Below are 24,199 nucleotides of genomic sequence, written 5' to 3' on the forward strand. Positions count from 1 at the left end.
TGAAAGCCATATAGAGAGGTTGATTGTACTCCGCAGATTTCTCGATTACCTGATTGATGGCATGGATATGGTCCATCGTAGAATATCCCTTCCTGAAGCCAGCCTGTTCTCTTGGTTGACTGAAGTCAAGTGTTGTCCTGATTCTATTGGAAATTATCTTGGTGAATATTTTATACAATACTGAAAGCAAGCTAATGGGTCTGTAATTCTTCAATTCTTTAACGTCTCCCTTCTTATGGATAAGTATAATGTTGGCGTTCCTCCAGCTCTCTGGTACACTTGAAGTTATGAGGCATTTCGTATAAAGGGCCGCAAGCTTTTCAAGCATGATATCTCCTCCATCTTTGATTAAATCTACTGTTATTCCATCTTCTCCAGGCGCTTTTCCCCTGGTCATGTCTTTCAAGGCCCTTCTAACTTCATCGCTAGTTATAGAAGGAGCTTCTGTATCCGGTTCATCACTATTTCGAATGGAAGAAGCTTGGCTGTTTTGGCTACTGTACAGGTCAGTGTAGAACTGTTCTGCTGCTTTTACTATGTCATCGAAATTGCTGATGATATTACCATGCTTATCTTTCAGTGCATACATCTTGCCTTGTCCTATGCCTAGTTTTCTTCTTACTGATTTCATGCTGCGTCCATATTTTACGGCTTCCTCAATTTTTCCCACGTTATAATTTCGAATATCCCTTACTTTCTTCTTGTTGATCAGTTTTGACAGTTCAGCGAATTCTATCTGATCTCTTGAGTTGGACACTTTCATGTTTTGTCGTTTCTTTATTAGGTCCTTTGTTTCTTGGGAGAGCTTCCCTACAGGTTTCTTTGGTGCCTTACCTCCCACTTCAATTGCTGCTTCTGAGATCAGCCTAGTTACGGTTTCGTTCATTATCTCTATGTTATCTTCATCTTCCTGTTCTAAAGCTGCATATTTGTTTGCGAGCACCAGCCTGAATTGGTCTGCTTTTACCCTCACTGCCTCTAGGTTGGCCTGTTTCCTCTTGACTAATTTCAGCTCTCTCTCTCTTCAAATTGAGAGAAATCCTAGACCTCACTATCCTATGGTCACTGCACTTAACCTTACCTAACACTTCTACATCCTGCACTATGCTTGGATCGGCAGAGAGTATGAAATCTATTTCATTCCTTGTTTCTCCATTAGGGCTTTTCCAGGTCCACTTCCTGTTGCTGCGCTTCCTGAAGAAGGTATTCATTATTCGGAGCCTATTCCTTTCCGCGAATTCTACTAACATCTCTCCTCTTGCATTCCTAGAATCGATGCCGTAGTTGCCAATGGCTTGCTCACCAACCTGCTTTTCCCCACTTTTGCATTGAAGTCGCCCATGACTAAAGTATACTGAGTTTGCACCTTTCTCATTGCTAGTTCAACATCTTCATAAAACTGTTCAATTTCTTCATCATCGTGACTAGAGGTTGGTGCATAGGCTTGTACTACCTTCATTTTGTACCTCCTATTCAGCTTTATTACGACGACTGCTACCCTTTCATTAATGCTGTAGAATTCATCAATGTTGCCCGCTACGTTGTTATGCACTAGAAATCCTACCCCGGATTCTTTCTTATCTGGAAGACCTCTGTAGCAGAGGACGTGGCCGTTAGTCAGTACTGTGTAAGCCTCACCAGTTCTTCTAACCTCACTAAGGCCAATAATATCCCAGGAAATGCCTGATAATTCTTCAAATAGTCCTGCTAAGCTAGCCTCACTCGAGAGGGTGCGCGTGTTGAACGTTGCCAGGTTCAGTTTCCATTGGCGGCCTGCCTTGACCCAGAGATTCTTAGCACCCTCTGCCGCGTAGCAGGTCTGACCGCCGCCTTGGTCAGGTGCTCCGCAGCCACTGGGAACTGAGGGCCATGGGTTAATTGTCGGAGTCATGAGGGAGGTAGTAGCCGAATACTGCACCAGGGAGGCCAATTCCTGTTCTGGTGAGGGAGTGACTTTGATGAAGCTTAGTGGGCCTGCCTAGTTTGGTTGCACCTGAACTAGTATAGCCCCACTAGCTCTCGGCAATATGTATTTTTTTTTCTTTGCCGGTGTCAGGCACCACTCCATGCCTGAAAATGTAGTGGAATGGAGCAGGATTCGAACTTACGACCTTCAGATTTGAAGTCGGGTGTTCTACCTCTACTCCACGCCACCACTATTACATAGATAATGGTAATTTAGCACAACGCTAAAACATTTTCCAATGATTAGAGTAAAATGCGAAAACACCCGTGTACTTAGATTTAGGTGCACGTTAAAGAACCACAGGTGGTCGAAATTATTCCGGAGTCCCCCACTACGGCGTGCCTCATAATCAGATCGCGGTTTTAGAACGTAAAACCCCATATTTTGTTTTAATAATTCGACCTGGAATATAGGCGTGAAGTCAGGTATAGTCGAATGAAAAAGGCCAATTGAGATATATGGTGATAATATACCCATACCTGCCTTCTGTGCGCGTTCGGATACTCCTTATAGGAATAGCATAAATTTGTTTTAAAAAACGGTTAAACTAAAAAGAAGAGAGTAATAGTATGAGAAGGACACCGTGACACGCGCTGAGAACAGATACAAGAGTGAAAAGGAAAGATGAAACATCAAAAACGAATGCGAGTCACTACATAATATTGTCTCTAGTATTTTGATCACATGTACATAGAAAGAAAAAGAATTTCACTTGACTGAAAACAGTCCATTCAAGGCCACTAACTGGTTTTGGTACGATTATTGTCCTACGCGACAGCGATTAATACCCGGAGCCCTAAGTTTGAAGTGCAGCTGTTAATTGTCTTTGCTGGGAATATAGGGGGGTAGCCTATGTTCTCGACCGCCATTCCACCCGCACACGACTTGAAGCTTGCACGATGGTTTCTAAAGTGAAAGGCGACAGTTGTGAAGCAAGGTTTCCACACTACGACATATAACTTGCAATATACAAAGAACTAGAATCAGGGGTCGACGGTACAGAAAATTGATCTTCTGGCGTCTTCATCGAGCCATGCCGCCAATTATCTACTCGCCAAGAGTTGCCGTACTATATTTCTAGCATCGCGAAGGAACAGCGGAATGGCGCAACGTGCTTCACTGTATGGTTGTGCGCGACGCTCTTCTTTTAGTCAACGCGCGTGATTTATGACGCATGCTCAGAGCGACCACTAAATTTTGATAAAGAGAAGAGGCCGACCCAAGCGAGTTATCATCCGCGTTGTATAATCGGCCGTTATCTGCTATGTAAGAGCAAGCGCGTTGGCACGCGAATACTCAAGCTGGCGTGGCCTATTATGTTTTTTTTTTCTTTTCCGCATAAATATGCGCTCCTCCTAGCTGCATTCCTGCTCGAGTGCGGCTGTGAGCGCTGCAGCCAAATAGTTATATATATATATATATATATATATATATATATATATATATATATATATATATATATACCTTCCTTCGCGAGCGCAAAGTTTGGAAAGGCAATCGTTCATCGCTTCTCCGGCACACGTAGATCAATATCGAGAACGCAAATACGCTTTCGGAAGTGCTCACTGCCAGAGATCCTTCGACTGACTGACTCGATCAACGCCGGTGACGTCACAACTTCGCAGATGGACCGGCGCAGCGAGACACGAGCGAAACAACGGATCATGCTGATCGAGACTCCGTGGTTGCGGGTGATCCTCGTTGCTCTGCTGACGGCTCCCCACCTCGTAAGTCGTACATGGCGTAAAAGTGAGTGTTTTTTTTTTTTTGTCGTAGGCGCAGTTCTTACGTGCCCAAATGATTTTTTTTATTTATTAGAAAGATAATAAATGGTAGGGCTGTGCGAATATTCGAAACTTTAGAATAACGAATCGAATAGTCACTATTTGTAAATGGGGAATATTTTTCGAAAACTTTTCGGATATTTCGAAACATCAAGTGCGCCCCAATAAGCTTAAAATTGGAGAAAAAGTACAGTACATTTTCACCTCTTCGGGGGTGGTATAGACATAAAACGTCAGACCTTGCGTAGTGGATCAGGCTACATCACTTAGGCAGCCATACTTTACAGGCTGTACAGCGATCATTCGCACTCTCTGAAGAGCCCCGTGCATACGAAGTGGCTACTTGTTTGCTCCTGATTCTTCATTTATGCTTTTAATAAACAGCGCTTCATAGCGTACTACGTAGCCTAATGGCAGAAGCTTGCGAACTTTAAGAATACTAGCATGTGAACATCGGTTAATATAAATTGTAATAACGGCTATTCATTATTCGAAAACTATTTGGAAAGTACTCAACATTCAATTCGATTGGATTCGCTTTTGGCACTATTTTGATTCGTGTTCGATTCGGTCTCAAAAATCACTATTCGCACACCCCTACTAATTAGTAACATAAACGGGAAGCAGTAATAGAAGCGTATATCAGTAAACATACGCTTCTGCAATGGCAACACACTCAGTGTATGTAGCTGAGCCTTCGTAAGCCAGAAAACACACACACACGCACGAGAAAAGACGGGTGGCGCCAACATTCTCGCACCTGCCACGTCACAGATTTTGGCAGCGTCTACTCCGGTCTAGTCAATCGATAACCGGTAAAGTTCTATACTGCCAGTATGAAGGAACCAGGGACTCAAGCTAGCGAGCCCTGATAACCCATCCTGCGCCAAAGCAGCCAGAAAACGAGGAGATACGTTGAAATCCGTGAAGTCACATTGAACGTCCTGGTGCCGAGGTTTCGGCATGAAGCACAAGCAAGAGAACTTTGGCCTTGATTTGCTTCGGTAATAATGAACTTTCTTTCGCCAAGTGAATAAAAACAAGACAGATTTTCTGGAGAATCTCCCCATCTCCTGCAGCATATATGAACAAATAACCACCCGCACGCGAGACAGCGAAACGGGCGGACGAACTGGCTAGTTCAGGAGGAAGCTGCTGCAGCGCCTCTAGCGGGCGCATTAGCAGGCGACAGCGGCCGCTTCAGTGGAGAGCGTAGGAAGGATGGGCGAGTGAGCCCACTAGAAAAGCTTCTACAACACTGTAGCCATATCCAAACCTTCAGACGGCCCACATCTCCCCAGCGACAGCATGTGCCGGCGGCATCGGCCGTTCGCTTACACGTGTATACATAAGAAGGCATTTTATAATGTAGCCGCGTTCTAAACCTAACAAGCCCCGCGAGAAAATGTTTAATGAGATTTGATTAAAATTTTATTTGCAAATATCAAATCTAGAACTCATATAAGTCTTTAGGAACTGCGTTCGCATTGAAGGTTTTCTTTTCAAGCGAAGCTTAAGTTGCGTTACAGATTTCGGTGGCGGCGTAGTCACGCAAGAAGTCATATGCGGCGCATGCCCGCATTATTATTATTATTATTTGATTTCAAACCATACACTTTTGACAGGAAAGGGAAAGCGAGGAGCAGGCTGGCAACTGCCACCGGATGGGGCACAACGCCTGCCTACTCTTTCATTTTATTTGTGGGTATGAGCCATAGATATGCGGGTATTAGCCAGGGACAAAAAGATAGAAAGAAAGAAGGAAGGTAAGAAAGAAAGAGCAGGGGCGGAGAAAGGTGCGCCGGCGCAGGATCACGTGACGTGCGCGACCACTCAGGGTCGTTTGGTGTGTCGCGGGGAGGGAAAGTTTAGGAAAGCGGTTGGCGCGCGCTCCGCCGGGCTTCCCTTGCCTCATATCAGTTTCGGTGTTCGGATGGGAAGTACGCGCGTAGTGCGTTCCACCGAGGAGAAGGCTGCGTTTGAGCAATGGCGCCGCGTACTCGCTCGGGAAAGGGCTCGTCGTCAACGTGCCGATTCTAGCGTGAGGGCTTCCGAAGCCCAGGCGAAACGTCAGCGAAGAGCGCGATGTGTGGAGGCCAGACATCAGCGATGAGCCGCCGACCCTGAGTTTAGGGCAAACGAAGCGGAAGGCTTGCGACAGCGTCGTCTTGCTACCAAGCTTCGCTTACCCCCATTTCCTCGACAGGGGAAGGATTATGATTTTTTTTCAAATTACGTAGGATATTTACTCTTGGCGTTCGGCGACAAACATGCCCCGACACTCGGCTGTGCGAGATCACACGCCTTTTGCATCGTCGCCCTTGTCTCAGCGACGGAAGTGCGACCTCCAACCAACGACAACCGACCGCGAATCACCGACCACCTAAAAACGTAAAACCTTTCTAAACAAAATTCGCAAGAAACGTCGACGATGATTGGTAATTTAAACGAAATACCAGAACGAACGAGCGAACAAAAGAGAGAGAGAGAGAGTGAAAGAGAGCGAACAAGCGAACGTTCTCCACGCCGACCACCTATACCGAACGTTCTCCATAGTGACCATCGACCACCTACTTACCACCGACCAACCACGAAAACGGCCAAAAAAGCAAAAAAAGGCTGTTCGCTTTAAAGGTACTGACAAACTCTTTTTATGGATTCAATTTTTTTATGGCGCAACGCAAAGCTCACCATCGCTAGTGTTTGCACCTGCAGTGGTTGCTTCCAAAAGAGCGTGGATATTTTGTAAGCAGAATTTTTCGATCTGAACAGCCTCTAAAAAAAGTGAGAGCAATTCCGATAGCCCGCCTCGCAAATTATGAAAGCCACCCATCAAGCTGCTTTCACTGGAGGGAGTGCAACTGTGATTAACCACCCATACTGTCATCTTTCCAACCACTTTTAAAGGTAAATAGACTGGTACAATTAGTTTGCGTTGTTGTACAGACCTTTCTTATAGTTGTACCGCGTTTTTTTTCCAAGTACACACCTACGTCATGGCTGGCTGGCCCCCGGCGTCTTTATTTTGTCCATAGACGAGCCAAGCCAACTCATAGAAAACGAAGGCGAAGGCAGCGCCTTTACTGCTCACTACTAACGAAGGCTTATCTGCATATTGCAAGTTAGAAAAAAAGTTGTAATAGAAAGAATGGTACTGCATTTCAATAATAATGAAAAGACCAGGAACCACGTACACTAGTTGAAGGCCACGTGGTAGACCTCAAAAGTAAGTTCATATTTTTGCGGCGTTGGGCGCCAAAGGTAATTTTTCGCGAATTTTACTGCAGAAATAAAAATATAAATTCTCGTTTAATGAGAAAAAATCACATCATCTCACCCTACAGGTAACCATGGTGGGATGCGAAAGCATCGCGAGGGGTGCGCTTCGAGTTTCCGTTTCGTTTCACTCGGCAACACAACCCAATGAAAGTTAGAGTGAGAGAATGTATTGAGAAGAGAGGAGACGTTTGTACGGGGTTGTTGCGTCTTTATTTAGAGATCGTACGTGATTCCTAGCGTCGGTGCGCGGGGTATCTTGAAGACGATGGCTTCGTGGTCGGTGAAGTGTAGCGTCAATGGGTCTTGCTGCAGAGGGTATCCCTGGCCCGAAGTTCGCGGTCAGCTTGCCGACGCTGACGTTTACGTTCGGCTTCCCGAGCCTACCTCTGCTCCGCGGCGGTGGCGCTGCCGCAGCAACTAGCGCCGACGTTGACGTTGTTCATGGCGTTTCGCACATCGTTGTACAGAGAGAGAATGACGGAAGCACAGCGAACGCACGCTTTATACTGCGCCGCGACACTTGCGCCACCTACCGGCGTACCCTTAGAGAGAGAGAGGAAGAGAGTGAGAGAGAGAGTTATATGTAATGATTTGCTGCGCCGTACCTGTGGCGGAGAGGGGGAGAGGGGAGGAGGAGAGCGCACACCCACATAGGAGAGATAATGAGGGAGAGTTGCGCATGCGCAGTATGCGTGCGGACGCCGCAGAACGGACACTGCCCCGAGCATAAGATGCTCTCGCATCTAAAACAGGGCCCGCTCTAGCCAATACGATATACGATCTTTCCATCAGTGGGGTTATATCAATTCATGAGCTGAGCGGTTGTCTGTCCCTTTAAGAACAATTCGCCGTGTTCTGGCCATCGGCACAACGAACTTAAGTTCAAATCACCAGAACATCGGTGCTTGCCAAGCGTTCTGCCTGACCGGATGGGTTTTATCTGTGCAGGTAATTTCGCTTTATATTTTGCGACATGCACTGTTACGAAGTCAGCAATTTTGTAGCAACTTCTCAGTCGTTCCGAAGCACGCTGTTACGAAGAGCGGAAAGCCAGAGCGCATACAAACTTCGTAACACTGAAATATTGCAATCGACATCATAGCTTCTTCGCAAATTTTCTTGCTCCGCTGAAGCACCCCAACGCTTATGCTGCCTTCGCGGACTTCCATACTCCAAACGTCACACGCAAGTTAAAATGGGTTTCCGGCCGCCAAAGTTAGCACCGTTCGTATGGAATATGGGGCTCGTACTTTAGAATTTACTTCCTCCGGCCATTATTTTTTCTTTCATTTATTTCTTCATTTTTATGGTGGCTTTTGTAACTAATTATTCGCTATACAAACGGTACTTTCTCATAAAAAGTGCGCCTGTTTTCTGATTGTGGTCACTATATATGCAGCGCTTTTATTGTTGATGTGCCCAATTCCTGGTTTCATATCGCTGTGACAAACCCACGCGGCTCCCGAGCGATGAGTGCCTTCTAAGAATAACGGTAAATATTTCGCCTGCCGTTCAGGTGAGCGGCTACAGTCGGAGACCCGTGTACAACATTTACCACATGGTGAACGCGATTTGGCAAGTGGACGAAGCCATGGACCTGGACGCCAACGCCATCGAATCAGACGTCACCTTCGATAATAACGGCACCGCATTATGGTTCTACCACGGCGTGCCGTGCGACTGCTTCAGGTGGTGTCAGCGTTACGAAGAAGTGCCTGCTTTTCTGCGGTACCTTCGGCGAACAACAGGTAACGTACGTCCTGTAATATATATATATATATATATATATATATATATATATATATATATATTCGCTTTTTCTTGAGTTGTCATTCTTCTTAGCCTGATAATAGAGCTTTGGCTTGTCTGTAAACGCATACATGAGCCTTCGCGGAGTTATCGATGACTTGAATTACAGCAACATTACGAGAACAATTCTGGTAACGACATCCTGTGACGATTTATCCAGACACAACGCTTTACACAGGTTTTCGTCTTACATGGGCGTTTTTGCCGAAGAGAAATAAAACAAAGGCAGCGTGTTATCGAAAACTTCGCTGCCGATAAGTTGCACCACCAACTAAGTAGAATATACTTGGATACTGCAAGAGTAGTAGCAACATGCAAGAAAGGCCATAAATGGAGGAATATTTGGCAAGAATCAATAATCGCGGCTACATTCTGAGGGCCCGCATTTAGGCCCATGGCCAAAATACTTCTTGTCAGGCCATGAAGGTCAATGTGGGTTTTGTGAGAGACGCCGAACTGGATATAAGATTGTAATAAGTGTTTTCGGTTATTTGTTATTTTATATTTATGACTTTTCTTTTCAAATAGTCATCTGTGATTTCTCTTTCTCCTATTTCCCCTTCCCGAACGCTAAGAAGCAGGCTAGAGAACGGGTCAACGTTCCTCTCATATTTTCACTTATAATAAATAGTTCTCTCTCTCTCTCTCTCTTTCTCTGTGCCCTTATTAGTTGAAGTCTGCAGCACCAGGTGTCGCCACGAGCCCGGTCCCTCACGTTCTCGTCTCCATTAAACCGGTATTCCGCAAAGGGAAATACGTTTACGGACGATAGCCCTACAAGCAGTGGAACTAAATATCGCAGGCGTATATACCGCTAAGAGACAGCAATCCAACAAATTCGTGTAGCTGAAATTCTAGTTGAGAATCAGAGAGAGAGAGAGAAAGAAAGGGAAGGAAAGACAAGGAGGTTAGCCAGTGTAAATACCGGCTTGCTACCCTGTACTGGGGAAAGGGGTAAAGGGAATGAAAGGTGATAGAAGAAAAAAAACAAAAAAAACAAAAACAAAAAAAACAATAATAATAAAAAAATAAGAAATAAGATAAATAAATAAATAAAATAAAATAAAATTCGCGCAATAACGCGACCCTACGCGCTACAACGTTCAAAGCCGGTCGCACAATTCACAAGTCCTTAAGAACTTCAGCAGAGCCCTTAAGGACTTGAGTGCCGAAGCCCGTCTAGACCAGTGTCCTAAAACTTTTTCCTCTGTGAAGGGGCGATTGTCCAGTTTTTCAAGCGCAGTCGCGAGCGCTTTTCTTGCCACATTGTAGCGGGGACAGTCACAGAGGAGGTGCTTGATTGTCTCCTCGCAGCCACAGTTGTTGCAAGCGGGGCTGTCGGCCATTCCAATGCGGAAGGAATAGGCGTTCGTGAATGCCACGCCGAGCCACAGGCGGCACAGAAGTGTTGCTTCCGCTCGTGGTAACCCTGGTGGAAGACGGAGTTGCAGACGTGGATCCAGTCTGTGGAGGCGTGCGTTGCTGAAGTCACTGGTGTTCCACAGAGTCTGCGTAAGCTCGCGTGCGAGGTAACGAAGTTTTGTGGCTGCGTCTGTTCTCGACAGTGGTATCGATACAATAGGGGAACCATCGTGGGCCGATCGGGCAGCGTCATCCGCACTGTGATTTCCCGAAATTCCGCAGTGACCCGGTATCCACTGGTAGATGATGTTGTGCCCCTTGTCCGTAGCGTGATGGTGAAGTAGTCGGATGTCTGCGACTAATTGTGCGTTAGGTCCGTGGTTGAAAGGGGACAGCAGGCACTGGAGAGCTGCCTTCGAGTCACAAAAGATGGACCATGACTGTGATGATTTGGGACCAATAAATTCCAGAGCAGCACGGATAGCTGCGAGTTCTGCAGCCGTCGATGATGTAATGTGAGACGTCTTGAATTGGATGGTGACAGATTTCACGGGAATTACCACTGCTCCGGCTGAACTTTTGGAGGAGACAGAACCGTCCGTGTAAACGTGGGTGCGTTCTCTGTGCTTTTCATGCATGAATGAAAGCACGGTTTGTTTGAGGGCGAATGACGACATCTGGGTTTTCTTTTTGATACCGGGAATTACAAGAAGGGCTTGGATTGGATGCAGGCACCACAGAGGTAGAGATGGTCGTGCTGCAGGCGTGAAGTTCGATGGTAAAGTTCCATGGCTGGCGGCAATAGTCCTGCTAAACGCTGAACGAGGTCGAGTGGCAGGAAGGGAGGCGAGATGATGCGATGGAAGTCGGGCGAAGTGCCTGATGTGCATCCTTAAAGCGTCTACTTGAATGTACGTATTGATGGGGTGATCATGCGCGATGGCTATTGTTGCTGCCGTTGATGCACACCTGGGAAGGCCAAGACATATTCTCAGAGCTTGAGCTTGCACAGACTGGAGGGCACGGAGGTTGGTCTTGCCGGTCCCACTTAGTACAGGTAAGCTATAGCGTAGGAGACCCAAGAAAAGTGCGTTATAGAGCTGGAGCATCGCCCTCACAGATGCACCCCATGACTTTCCCGCGAGAAAACTGAGAATATGGGTTACCATGGCCAGCTTCTTTTTTAAGTAGCAGATATGAGGACTCCAGGAGAGGTCTCGATCGATTGTCACTCCTAGAAAACGGTGCGTCTTCTCGTAGATGATTGGCTGTCCATTAATTTTGACAACATACGGTCTCATTGCTTTGCGCGTGAAAGCGACCATAGAGCACTTCTCTGATGACACCTCCAGACCTCGTACTCGAAGATAACCTGATGTAATTGTGGCCGCTTTTTGGAGTCTGGCGCGCACCTGGGGACGCGTAACCCCTGATGACCAAATGCATATATCGTCCGCATAGATCGACACATGGACGGATTGCGGAAGGGAATGAACCAGGTCGATGAGCACTAGATTAAATAGAGTGGGGCTCAAGACTCCACCTTGCGGTACGCCACGGTAGGTGTTGTGCTGCGATGTCACACCGTCCTCTGTTTGCACAAAGAACGACCTGTCCTTTAAATAGCTGTGTATCCATCGAAAAACAAGGCCACCTAGGCCGACATCGCCCAAAGCGTCCAGGATGGCTCGATGAGTTATGTTGTCATAAGCGCCTTTGACGTCCAGGAACATCGCCGCTGACAGTCTCTTTCGGGTTTTTTCGTGCTGAACCGACGAGACAAGATCTATGACGTTGTCTATAGAAGAACGTCCACGTCGGAAGCCTGCCATAGCGTCGGGGTATATCTCGTACCGCTCTAGGTACCACTCCAGACGTGTCAGCACCATCCTCTCCATCACCTTTCCTAGACAACTGGCCAGAGCAATGGGACGATAAGACGCCACGTCTAGAGGTGATTTGCCTGGTTTTAGCAGAGGCACAAGGCGGCTGGACTTCCATGCAGCAGGAACCACTCCTTCACGCCACGAATTATTGTAGACGTCCAGAAGAGCATGCCGGGCTGTTTGACCGAGGTTGGCAAGAGCTGCGTACGTCACCCCGTCAGGTCCGGGCGATGAGGAACGTCTGCACGCTGCCAATGCTGCTTGCAACTCCTCGATGGAGAACAGATTGTCCATACGAGAATCCTTCGAGATGGGAACGTCATAGGGATCAGGTGCGGTGAATGAGGATGGTTGGCCGGCAACCCTCAAACAGAAGTCCTCCGCTACGTCGATCTCTCGCCGACCTTGGTAGAGAGCCAGGCATTTGAAGGGGTGGCGTTGTTGCGGCGATGTTCGAAGACCGCGCACCGTCCTCCATATATATGACAGGGGTTTATGTGGGTCAAGGGAATCACAAAAAGTCTTCCACCTTAGAGACTGCAGTAAGTTGATCCGACGCTGGATCTTCTTCTGTATGCGTCTCGACTCCCTTAAGTCGTATATGGACTTGGTGCGCCGGTAGCGTCGTTCAGCGCGACGGCGAATTGCTCGGAGGCGTTCCAATTCCGCTTCGAATTCAGAAAATTTTGGTATAGGCCTAAAAACGCTTGTGGCCTTTTGAGCAGCGTCATTAATTAGCTCTTCGATGTTTCCAGGTATACAGTTCTGAGAATTTTGACACATCTGCTCCATGAGGAGTGTGTATTTCGGCCAGTCGATGCGTTGAACTCTGGTATAGTGTGACTTGCCGATGCCTTCGACCTTAACATATGTTGGAACATGGTCACTACCATGCGTTTCGTTGTCTGGGAACCATTGCACACTGCTACTGAGGGATCTTGAAACAAAAGTTAAGTCCAGGCAGCTGCTGTAAGTCAATCCCCGCAGAAAAGTGGGACTTCCATCATTTAGGCAGCAGAGTTCATGGTTCGACGCGAAAGTTAGTACACGTCGTCCTCGGCAATTCATCTTTAAACTTCCCCATAGCGGATGATGCGCATTGAAATCGCCGGTAACAATCCATGGTCCAGGTGTCGCTTTTAAAATTGCACTTAGTCTTGCGTTGTTAAATCGGCTCGAAGGTGAAATGTAGGCACCTACGAGCGTGAGTGTGACGTTCTTGCATTTTACCGTCAAGCATACGTACTGATTGTCGTCATCAGGTGCCACTGGGTGTAAAACATAAGTGAAATCACATCTGACATAGACGATGACTTTGCTGCGGTCGCTACAGGTGTCAGACATGAAAGCTTCATATCCTGATAAACGGATCGCGCTCTCAATGTTTGGCTCACAAATAACTATGATTGGAAATTTGTTCTTAAAAACAAAGGGACGAAAGTCCGAAATGCGGGATTTAAGGCCACGGGCATTCCACTGGAAGATAGACGCTTCCTTGACTTGTTTAAGGAACGAGTGCCGAGGAGCAGCCATGGTGCTTCTCAAGACTGGTCAGTACCGGATTCAGCGCATCCAGTATCTGAAGCGCACCTCGAGCCGCCGGAGTGTGTATGGACGTCAGGAGAACACGGAACGTGTTCATAAGGGCCCTCATCATGGTGACAACTTGTTTGTCGTCTTCTTGGCGGCTGTCCGAAGGTGAAGCATGATTCGGCGAGCGTGCGTCATGTAGCTTCTCCGCTGGTTGGTCTAGCCTCGGCAACGGAGGCCACTCCTCGCGTGAGGCAATGACATTCGAAGTTTTCTGCGTAGGATCCTCGCTGCTAGTATTGCTAGTTGTCTGTGGAAGTATGTGGACTGTCGGCGGACGCGGTGCATCCTTAGCAATAGCAGTAGGTTTCCTCGAAGATCTCCGGCGATGTGAACGCCGGCGTCGCACCTTAGCGGCAGCCTCCCTGTGCGACGAACCATCCCTGACCATTTGCTTCAAGACTTTCATCTCCTTTTTCACACGTGGGCAATTCTTGGAAGATGCGTCGTGAGAGCCTTGGCAATTGGCGCACTTTTGGTTTTCTGCACGACAGGCGTCGGAGCTGTGTGACCCAGAGCATCGTGAGCACACGGCTGTCTTTGTGCAAACTGCACTAACGTGCCCTATCCTTTGACACTTCCGGCACTGAAGCGGCTTTGGCACAAAAGGTCGTACTACTTGTCGAAAGTGACCGACCTTGACGTGTGATGGTAGGCTGTCTCCTTTGAAAGTTAGCTTCACGCAGTTCGATTTCCCTAGTCGACGGGCTTGCAATATGGCAATTCCCTCTGTCGCCGGCTTGATGAGTATAGGCAGGTCGGCATCGCTTATGGAATTGTCTACATCATATACAACACCGGCCGTAGAGGTAGGTTCATCTTGTTTGAAGCAGCGTACGTTGATGTTCTCCAGCACATTGACGTTACTCAAAACGTCTAGCGCGCTGCGGTCCGCGACATCTATAGCGAGAATGTTCTTACGGGCGTTGATTCTAACATCTTTGATCTGGCCCGGAGCAAGGGCCTCTAGCGCCACAGATGTAGCCTGACGGTTGAGCCGGTTTATATTGTCGCTCGCATCCACAGGCACGAATAAAATTGTGTGCTCCGATGACTTTCGCGTCGGGATCACAGTAGCCTTACTTGCGGAAGGAGATGTCCTGATGAGTCTTCTCTTTGCTTTGCGCTTTGCTACGGGCACGAAGTCACTGTCATCCGAGGTATCATCACTGGTCGCTGAGTAGATCACAGTGTCCTCGCTGTCAGTGTCACTCGGGTGACTAGACCGCTTCCTGGGCGCGGCCGCTGTTGACGTGGAAGGACCCGGCACCCCTCCAGGTGACTGCACATCCATCGCCGTAGTTATGGGAGCGGCGTCTCCCACAAAGTAGCTTGGAATTCGCAGAGACAGAAAAGCAGCGTTCCATACAACAAACACTTCGTCGTCGTCCGAGAATCAGAAGAATCAGAAGAAGCAGTATAATTGGCCATGTTCACGTAATGCGTAGAACAAATCGACTCCCGGTGGTCTAATAGAGCAACAAGATAGCTGTCTATGTAGGGGAACCACAATCGAAGAAGCAGAGAACTAGATGGTGCGATGAAATTTGGGAATTTGAAGGCACGGGATCGAGTCAGCGGAGGCAAGACAGGTGTAACTGATAGTAGACGGGACAGGCCTTCGTCCTTCAGTGAATATGAATTTAGCTTATGATAACGGCGACTTGTTATTCATATCGAAAACTCACCTTTCATTTTGTGTTTTATGAGGTGACTAGGCTACTAAGACCGCAATTTTGGAGCAACTTATTGGCCATTTCGAGAAGCGTTGTCGCAGCTGGTTGAAAGTGCTGTCCGAAGCTTTCCGAAGTATTTGAAACATTCTAATTGACACACAGTGTACGTGAGCTGACAAGGACATGTATAACCTACCTAACGGACAGCAATACGTGCACGTTCTTGAAACGCGCACGTATTCAAATTTCCCCAGTGCGCCAATATTCATGTGTATGGTCCATAGGAATATTCATACAAAAAAGAGATAACTTTGCTGGTTCCGCGGTGAAACATTGTTAAGCAAGCTGGTGAAAGAAGTTCCTCAAACGATGCAAAAACAGAGATTCTCTAGGAGCCCGCTATGAAGATTAGGCATGTTTTATATTCCACTCGTATGCTTCTTCGCCCGCTAGAGCGCGAGATCTTGCCTATGCGTGTGTGTAGTGTATATGCAGGAACGAAAAAAAAAATACTAGAAGGGAGCAGCACTTTAGGCAGCTGTAGCCTCGGCAAGCCAACTTTCTTACGCCACCCATGCTTTCCTTCGAGTAGAGTGCACTCTACCTCGAGGCACACCTGGACTTTGAGTCTTGGGGAAATATGCCCTCCATGGTTGCCAGACCTTAGAAAGCATTGCAATTGGTTGGCGGTAGCCTTTAGTGACGCCCTCGTTACAATTAGAGAGAGAGAGAGAGAAATACGTTTATTCAGTCATAAAAAAATAGAAAATTGTACTTGTATGAAAAGGCAACCCCAGTGGTTTTTCCGGTGAGGTGCCTAGATTAAGTTAATGGTTTCGCTTCTTATAAGGTAGGTGAGCAAGCTGTCATATATAGCTTTGCGGTGTTGAGGGGTCCCTCTAGGAAGGATCCAGTCATTGAGAGTGGCGACTGAGCTCTGCAGCCCAGCAAGGCAGATTCTTCGCAGTGATGACAGGCCAGGACATGTCCATAGCAAGTGGTGGGCTGTGGCTGGCGCACCCGTGGTGCAAGTTCCGCAGGTGGGGTCAAGCGACTTGTCGATGTATTGGGCTTTGAACGCAGGCGTGACTGCCGTGCCGGTGCGTAGACGGCGGAGTGCCACGCGTTCCCGGCGTGGAAGCCCAGGAGGGAGGGGGTCATGGCCTTCGGGCAGAAGCGCTTGTAGAGCAAGCTTTCTATGCTGTCGGAGCTGCAGGTGAGCATCGACAGCGTCGACATCTTCTGCCGATCGAGCTGTGACGGAAACGGGGCAAGGAGAATAGGGGGTGGGTAAATATGCTCCCCGCGCGAGCGCGTCCGCTCGCTCATTCCCTCCTGCGCCCATATGACTCGGTGTCCAATAAATGTGCAGCTCAGTTCCCTTGTGCCGCAGAAGTGTTGCTTCTTCGTGGATGGCGGTTGCCAGTGGGTGTGCGTCAATCTTGTTAAGTTCACGTATGGCGTCTTGCGAATCCGTGTAAATGTGTAGAGGGCGGTGATGCTTGAGGCGGCCATATCTGGCTGCCTGAGCAACCTCTAGAATCGCTTGTAGTTCTGCACCGGTCGTACTTAATTGTGTGCTATGAGTAGTTGTTGCTGTGTTGCTGCCGTCGCTGTTCGTCCAGGCAGTACTGACGTGATTATGTGAAACAGCAGCATCTGTGTAAATGCATTGAGCTGTACTATCGTTGAGGATGGCTCTGCGGTGATGGTAACGCCTCCGACTTATTTCATTTACTCCCACGTTGCTTGGAAGGGGGTGAACAATGGCGGACATCACGGGCAGCCACGGCGCCGAAGGTGTCGGGAGAAGAGGAGCTTGTGGCTTCCGACCGACCTGGGCGAGTATTCTTCGGCCTGAAGACGTAGCCGCTAGCCTCAGCACCTGGGCACATCTTGCGTCCTCCCTTAGTTCTTCAAGTGTGTTAATTTGTGCCTCTGAGTAAAGCACATGGGTTGGGGTATGCTTCGGCAAACCATACGCTATACGTATACTTTGACGATGAGCTGCTTCGAGGCGACGACGCATCGTTACCGTGGTTCGTGTGTAAGGGAAGCCGTACAGAATTCTCGATGTGATGAGATTTTTCGTCATTATAACCAGGGTGTCTTCTCTGAGGCCCCACTTACGACTTGTGAGTCTTCGGAGGAGCCCTTGTGTTGCTCGGCAGCGGCTCAGTGTCTGCTGAAGCCACGCCGTGTGGTTTCCTGTGTCCGATATAGTGAGTCCAAGAATTCTGAGGTCCTGTACTTTTTCGATCGGGCTTCCTTGTATTTGCGGCACATTCATTAAGGCTACTGCTTCTTCCCTCATCTTCTTTGGACCAAGCACAATATACTGTGATTTTGACGGGGAAGGAGAGAGTCTGAGTGCCGAAAGATGACACTGTATTGCATCTAGAGCTGCTTGGATGGCATCTTGCTGCTCACCAAGTGACCCTCCCGTGGTCCATACTGTGATGTCGTCGGCGTATATTGAGTGATGCAACCTGTCTATCTTTGCGAGGTGATACGGGAGACGGTGCATGGCTATATTAAACAGTACAGGGGACAAAACTGAGCCTTGCGGAAGGCCATGTGTGATGTAATGAAGCGGCGAGAATCGATCTCCTATCTTGACTCGAAGAGTGCGGTTTGTCAATAGTGACGTGATGTATGTCACTATGCGACCTTCTAGTCCTACTGCGTGCATTTCTTGCAACATAGCATCTACTCCTACGTTGTCAAACGCCTTATGTATATCAACAGTGGCTAGTATTCGAGGGCCTTGCAAGCGCTCAGAGGTTAGATCGTCATGTATCATAAGGAGGCTGTCTTGCGCCGACAAGCGAGCACGGAAGCCTGTTTGTGTGTGATGGAGCTTTCGTTCAACTTCGAGGAACCAGTGAAGTCTTTCGGCCACCATTTTTTCCATGACTTTGCCCAAATGTGATGTTAAGGAAATAGGGCGAAGGTTCGTTGCTATCGTAGCTGGCTTGCCTGGTTTGGGGATAGGAATGACCAAGGAATCCTTCCACCCTTCCGGTACAATTCCGGTTTCCCATACTTCATTAATAAGGTCGAGGAGGTCTGACATTCCTTCATCTGGGAGATTGCGGAGAGTCGTATATGTCAAACCATCAGGTCCAGGTGAACTTCTGCAATTCACTTTCATGAGTGCGTACCGTAGTTCGGCAATAGTGAATGGATGATCAAGCATATGCGTTACAATTAGAGTGTACTAGATATTGGTCGAGTGGGACGAGCGGCTGGGGCGGCGCATGCTTTGCAGTGAGGCGCCCGACGTGGAAAAATACTGGGGTGGCGCTGCGGTCGAAGTGGATTGGGCCGCATCAAGGTCGCGCCGTTGGAAACTGCTGGCGATACTGCTCGACACTGTCATTCGTACTAATTCGCGCGCTGGTATTTGCGTTCAGACCGATCAAATGGGGTTCATAGTTGCATATGACATGTATTTATGCCTTAAGAATAAATTCCTTTCCTTTCTCTTCTTTATTTATTTTTTATTATTTTCTAATGCCGCTCGGTGATTGCGCGTGCATTGCGGCCGCAGTGTCGGCTTTCATTCTACTATGTTATTGTACGGTTCCCTTTGGAGAAAAAAATCTTTTTCTCGTTCTTCAAGCAGCATGTATCTCTCGTGTGTATTGTTGCGCATATAGTTTTCTATCAGTAGGTCTTGCGAAACGCAGACGAACCAACATATGTAACCTTCCTGCTTGCCGCTTCAAACAAGTAAAGCATATCTGCCCCATCCGGCGCCTTGTACTTAGATTTACGGGAAGCATTGGTATAGATAAAAAAAAGAGTAAACTACAGTGCAACATTCCAATGTTGCAAGTTCCCGCCTTTCTCGTGTAACAGAATGCGGAGTAATTGGTACGGGGTCATTTATTGCAGTCGGACCTCGAGCGCCGAAAACGGTTTTAGTTAGCCATTCTATATGCTAATCTTTGGCCGTAAGCCGTACGTGGAATTTTTTTCCCTGTCGATACTTCAATAAAGAAAAAAAAAGAAAGAAAGCCTGCGCGGTAGCCTAATTAGTGCCTATATCGTGGATACGGCGTTGCGCTGCTAATTCTGGAGCTCGCGGGTTCAATCCAGGTCGTGGAATTCGATGGGAACGAAATGAAAAAATACTCGTGTACTTCTATTTGGGTGCGCGTTAAAGAACCCCAGGTGGCAAAAACTAAACTGGGTGCCTCATAATCATATCGTGGTTTTGCCACGTAAAACCCAAGAATTTGCTTATATTAAAAAAAGAAAAAGAAAAAAAAGCAGGTGGCTGCGTTCTTCGGCTTATTTCTCGGGGTGTAAACAACTTAAATTATTCTCGAGTATGATTTCCGAGAAAAACATGTTACGCTTATCCTATATTTCATGCGTAAATGTAATGCCGTTCTCAAATGTATGACCGCTCAGCTCTGCAGCTTGTATATTATAAACGGCTGCATTCAGTTATCCGGTGCACTATCATATATAACGACCATAATGAAGCAAGTAAAGGAACGACATGCACCTCACATACACGTAGAGATATGTGCAGATCTGTTGCGTTCGTTGAAGAAAGTGTGGTACCACATGGGCCACTCAGTTTGAATGGGTTGCAAACATGGTGAGACTGTCAAAAATTCTTGTCTGAATCAAGTTAGCAGATTTACAGGCTGCCCTAAAACGCAGGACTTATTAAGCAATATTAAGTATTATTAAGCAGGACTTCTTAACACCCGTCCGTTAATTCTCTCAGGAACTGCGCCTCTGCACAACAGCCACGACTCTGTGGCAGCTAAATCATACGGAATAACAGTCCTCACTTGCATGCAGTCACTTACCTTTGAGATTTCAATAGTGCTGTCATGCGTTACATTCGAACGGCAATGACTATTCGGCGTCGTACAGTATATCAATAACACTTGCACACACACGCACGCACGCACACACACACACACACACACACACACACACACACACACACACACACACACACACACACACACACACACACACACATATATATATATATATATATATATATATATATATATATATATATATATATATACGATGGTTCTGCCTGCTATGAATATTATGTCTGCGAATGAGAGTTTTATTTCCAGCATTCACTAATAAGTGTGTTTGTTACGTTGCAAACACGTGCACTAATTCCGGGGTCGGGAGTTCTCACTGTTTCAATTATTGCATTTAGAATATTTGTTATTTTTCTTCTACATATATATATCGCAAATATATGTCTATGTACTCTTTCATTTAATTACCTAGAAATACATTAGTCATTCTTCGCGCCACGCAGTTAATAAACCTGGTTTATTTCACTCTAATATTTTTTTATTCGATCATTGTCCCTGATCAATATCCACCAACAAGAAGCGCGTGTAAAATGATATCAATAAGAAAATTTTCTTACGTAGCATTCATGGTGCGGAGATACCAGTTACTTTTAGATGACAATGGTAAAAACAGCAGTTCACCTGGCTAAAACTACATTTGGAACCAGCCGTCAAGAGTCATGGGCGCACCGAAGCAACTAAACCATTGAAAAATTTGCCGCGTATCTGCGTGCTTCGCTGCAAATGTCGTCGAAAGACGATAGTCTTCTGCCGGCCGTACTACATGAGTGCTGGTCTGATCCGCGGCCACCCGTGATGCTGTTCTCGTACCATTTCCGTCCTGTCATGAAGGTTTGTTTGAACAGATTTCATTTTACCGCATTATTTAATCAAGCGGCCATTTATGTTTTGCCCTGATTCAGAAAGCGCTTCCTTTATGTTGAATCGGCCGCATCTGGCTGGCATTGATAAAATTGAGGAGGCGCTGCGTGAGACATGGACGCCATCTGGCAATACATCGGGAAACATGAGCTTGTGCAGAGGGTTTCCTTCCTCCATGGCAGAGGGAGCTCGTCGGCGCGCAGTCGGGGAACGTCGTTCGTCGGCGCGCATAGCATGGCATTTTCAGCGCAGCTTAAGAAACTAGGGTCTTTAGAGTTACGTATCTATGTATTTTCTATTAAAGGAACACACCTCCTAATACTTACCTAGTGATGTTGCGCCTCAGATATGCGTAATATTTACTTTGTGATCGATAACGTTCACAAGTATGAACAGCCGTACCAGTTTAAGTAGTGTGGGCGGTAAGCAAGTGGTCCAACTTTGGCCGGGTGGCTGAATCGGGTGACAGACAGACAAACAGACAGACAAACAGACAGACAGACCAAATTTTCAGTGTTTAAGTTCCCCAAGAAAGACTATCGTCTTTAAAAATGTACTGCACCTAGGTTCTGCGAAAAAAACTGGGCGTCCGCCAGCGTCCGCGTAGCGAATGCGCGCTCGCTAGCAGACGACGTGCTTGACAACGACAGCAAAATTGAAGACGTCGCGTTGTATATTCCATGCCTCAAATATATATGTTTGGTAAATTTGCAGTTGACATAAAGCGCTATTTTAAGAGCGTACTATGCGCAATCGGCCTCGGCGCCCGCAGCGAAAGTACGTTGAATATGCCGCGGAGCGTCTCTCCGCCCCAATCCAGTTCGCTCGCAGCGCCCTCGCACTATTTTTCCACACGCGGCGCCTCAGCGGCAGAGCGCCGTTCGGCCCACTCGACCATTGTCTAGTGCACTCTAGTTACAATCTATCGCTGTCGCCACCCACTCTGCGCTCTGGTCTTCCCACACTGCCTCACGCTGCATGGGCGGCTAGAAATACCGCTTGTCTATCCCGTGGTGAGGGCCTATTTCTCTTTAATTTTTATTGCGATAGCAATTATATGGACACTGCAAAGCAGATTTCTGCCGTCGGCGTCGGCGTCGCCGTCGCCGTTGCCGTCGCCGTCGCCGTGAGGTTCCGTATGACGTCAACGGCGATGAAATCGTCGCCGCACTCCGGACGCTGTATGTGCGAGTGAAAGGGCGCGAGGGACGCGCGCTTTCACGGGGAGCGAACGCACGTGGGACAGCAAACGCGCGTTTTGCGCCGTGCTCCCTGAAGGGCTGCAGAAGTAGGCGTCTCTTTCCTCCTTTACAATCACCATATATGTAGCGCTAATGCGCCTTCTTCCGACGCGCGAAAGGCGGTGGGGGGGGGGGGGGGGGGGGAGGGAAGGGAGGCGACGTTTAGCTGCGGCACCAAGTGCGTATTTATGTACAAACGTTGTGAGGCGAGAAGGTGGTAAAGACTTCCGACGCAACTCGACGAGTGTCCCGTTCTGATGTCGTCGAAAACCGAGCCGCCCCCAGAGGCTCTCCGGCAACCGTCACCAACGCCGCACGCGTTTTGTGCGAACGCGAGCAAAACGCCGACGGCGTCGACAACAGTTCTGCGTGTTGCCGGTGCTGCTGCATGTCCAAGTTTATACAGCTGATGAAGCTACTATCATTACTCCGTATAGCTCTCTACAAATTTGCTATCGCAATTGATGCTTCGCCTTTCGGGTGAAACTGCGACAACTTTTTTCGCTTGTATTGTTCAATGCGATGAGCATCTTTTTGGGAACTTCACCCAGCTTTCGGTATGTCTGTGCGGGCCTAATCTATTTCACTCCAATATGGGTCACTGGTTTCGAAACCTTTCGCGCCAACTTGGCTCACAGGATATGTGCAATAGGTATGGAACCCGCGTCATATATATTCAGACAATCTTGTCAGAATATATATTCAGACACGTGCCACGCGCGGACGTCACGGTGTCGCCGCTATAGTTGCCGCAGCGTGTGCAGAGGGAGAGAAAGAAATCGAAGAGAGGAAAGGCAGGGAGTTTATACTGACGCACGTCCGGTTTGCTACCCTGCAGGGTGTCTAGAGGGAAGTGAGAACGGGGAGCCCCAAGGTCTCTCCACCGACGCGCCACCGCCGCATTTACTGCATGGTCAGCGGCAACTTGTATGGAGGGGCTTTAGGGAGACCGGCTGAAGCACGCGCCACATATGCATGACGCGTTTCGACGCGGGCAATACGGTGTGTCGCTATGCATTGGTTCAGTGCCAATCGCATTAACGACGACAGACATCCTGGCATAGTTTCTGCCAGAATGTTTATCACTAGACCTCAAAGTTGTCACATGACGCTCCCTCCTATATAGTCGTTTTTCCTTCTTCGTGTTACTGGTGGCGCCATTAGTTTCCGGGAGCGCGTGGCTGACGTTGTACGAGGGGCAACACGTACGGCGCGCTCTTCAAAGTTTGGCTGCCGGCGCTGAAATGGAAAAAACACGCGGGAGCCTTCCTGGACATTTCTTCATGCGCCTTCACAACAATGGAAGCTGTGAATTGCCAAAATGACTGGACCTGGACAAATTGCAACCACCGGAACACTATTCATCGCCCCTCTTCACAAAATACGATGCACCGCCATTATGTGCGGTCGTCCGTCGAAATGGAGTCCGCTAAGCTTACATTTCTAGCGTGAAAAACGCAATCGAATATATTGTCGTACGCTATCTCTAAAACCGCAGCCTATGTCATCTCAACGCAGCAGGCAGGCAGGCAGGCAATAAACTTTAATTATCTCAACGCAGCGCTCGCAATGATTCTCAACGAGCGATTGCACGTGCTCATGTATGCCATCGCGCGATATTTCAATCTCGCCGCGAAATCTTGTAGTGTGACATCACGCGATATTTCAAGTTATCGCGGTGAGTGGTACCACTTGTGTGTTTCGTTTCCTTTCTTTAGTTGGAACTGATTATATCGGGATCGTGCGTGAAAGATAATGCAATTCGGTTGGTTTCACGACAAATCGTTCGATGGCTGCATGAAAAACTGAAGTGGCCGTGTAGCCAAATAAAAGACGCAATAATAAGCGTGTTTATGTATTTAGTTGTTTAAAGTAAA

At 47.7% G+C, this 24,199-nt stretch overlaps 1 protein-coding gene across 2 annotated transcripts in view; it reads left to right on the forward strand.

Moving 5' to 3' along the window:
- The first annotated feature begins 3,454 nt into the window (after positions 1-3,454).
- Positions 3,455-24,199, forward strand: part of LOC119453486 (dermonecrotic toxin SPH) — a 114,072-nt gene continuing 93,327 nt past the window's right edge. The window contains exons 1-2 of one of the 2 annotated variants that reach the window (XM_049668178.1): positions 3,455-3,693; positions 8,546-8,777. In XM_049668178.1, the coding sequence (XP_049524135.1) occupies positions 3,592-3,693; positions 8,546-8,777 (334 nt within the window). In that variant the 5' untranslated portion in view covers positions 3,455-3,591. The remainder of the gene's footprint in view (positions 3,694-8,545; positions 8,778-24,199) is intronic. The other variant, XM_049668177.1, reaches the window with a different exon arrangement.

The sequence above is a fragment of the Dermacentor silvarum genome, chromosome 5 (genome assembly GCF_013339745.2).
Source record: "Dermacentor silvarum isolate Dsil-2018 chromosome 5, BIME_Dsil_1.4, whole genome shotgun sequence".
In the NCBI taxonomy this organism is placed as follows: domain Eukaryota; kingdom Metazoa; phylum Arthropoda; class Arachnida; order Ixodida; family Ixodidae; genus Dermacentor; species Dermacentor silvarum.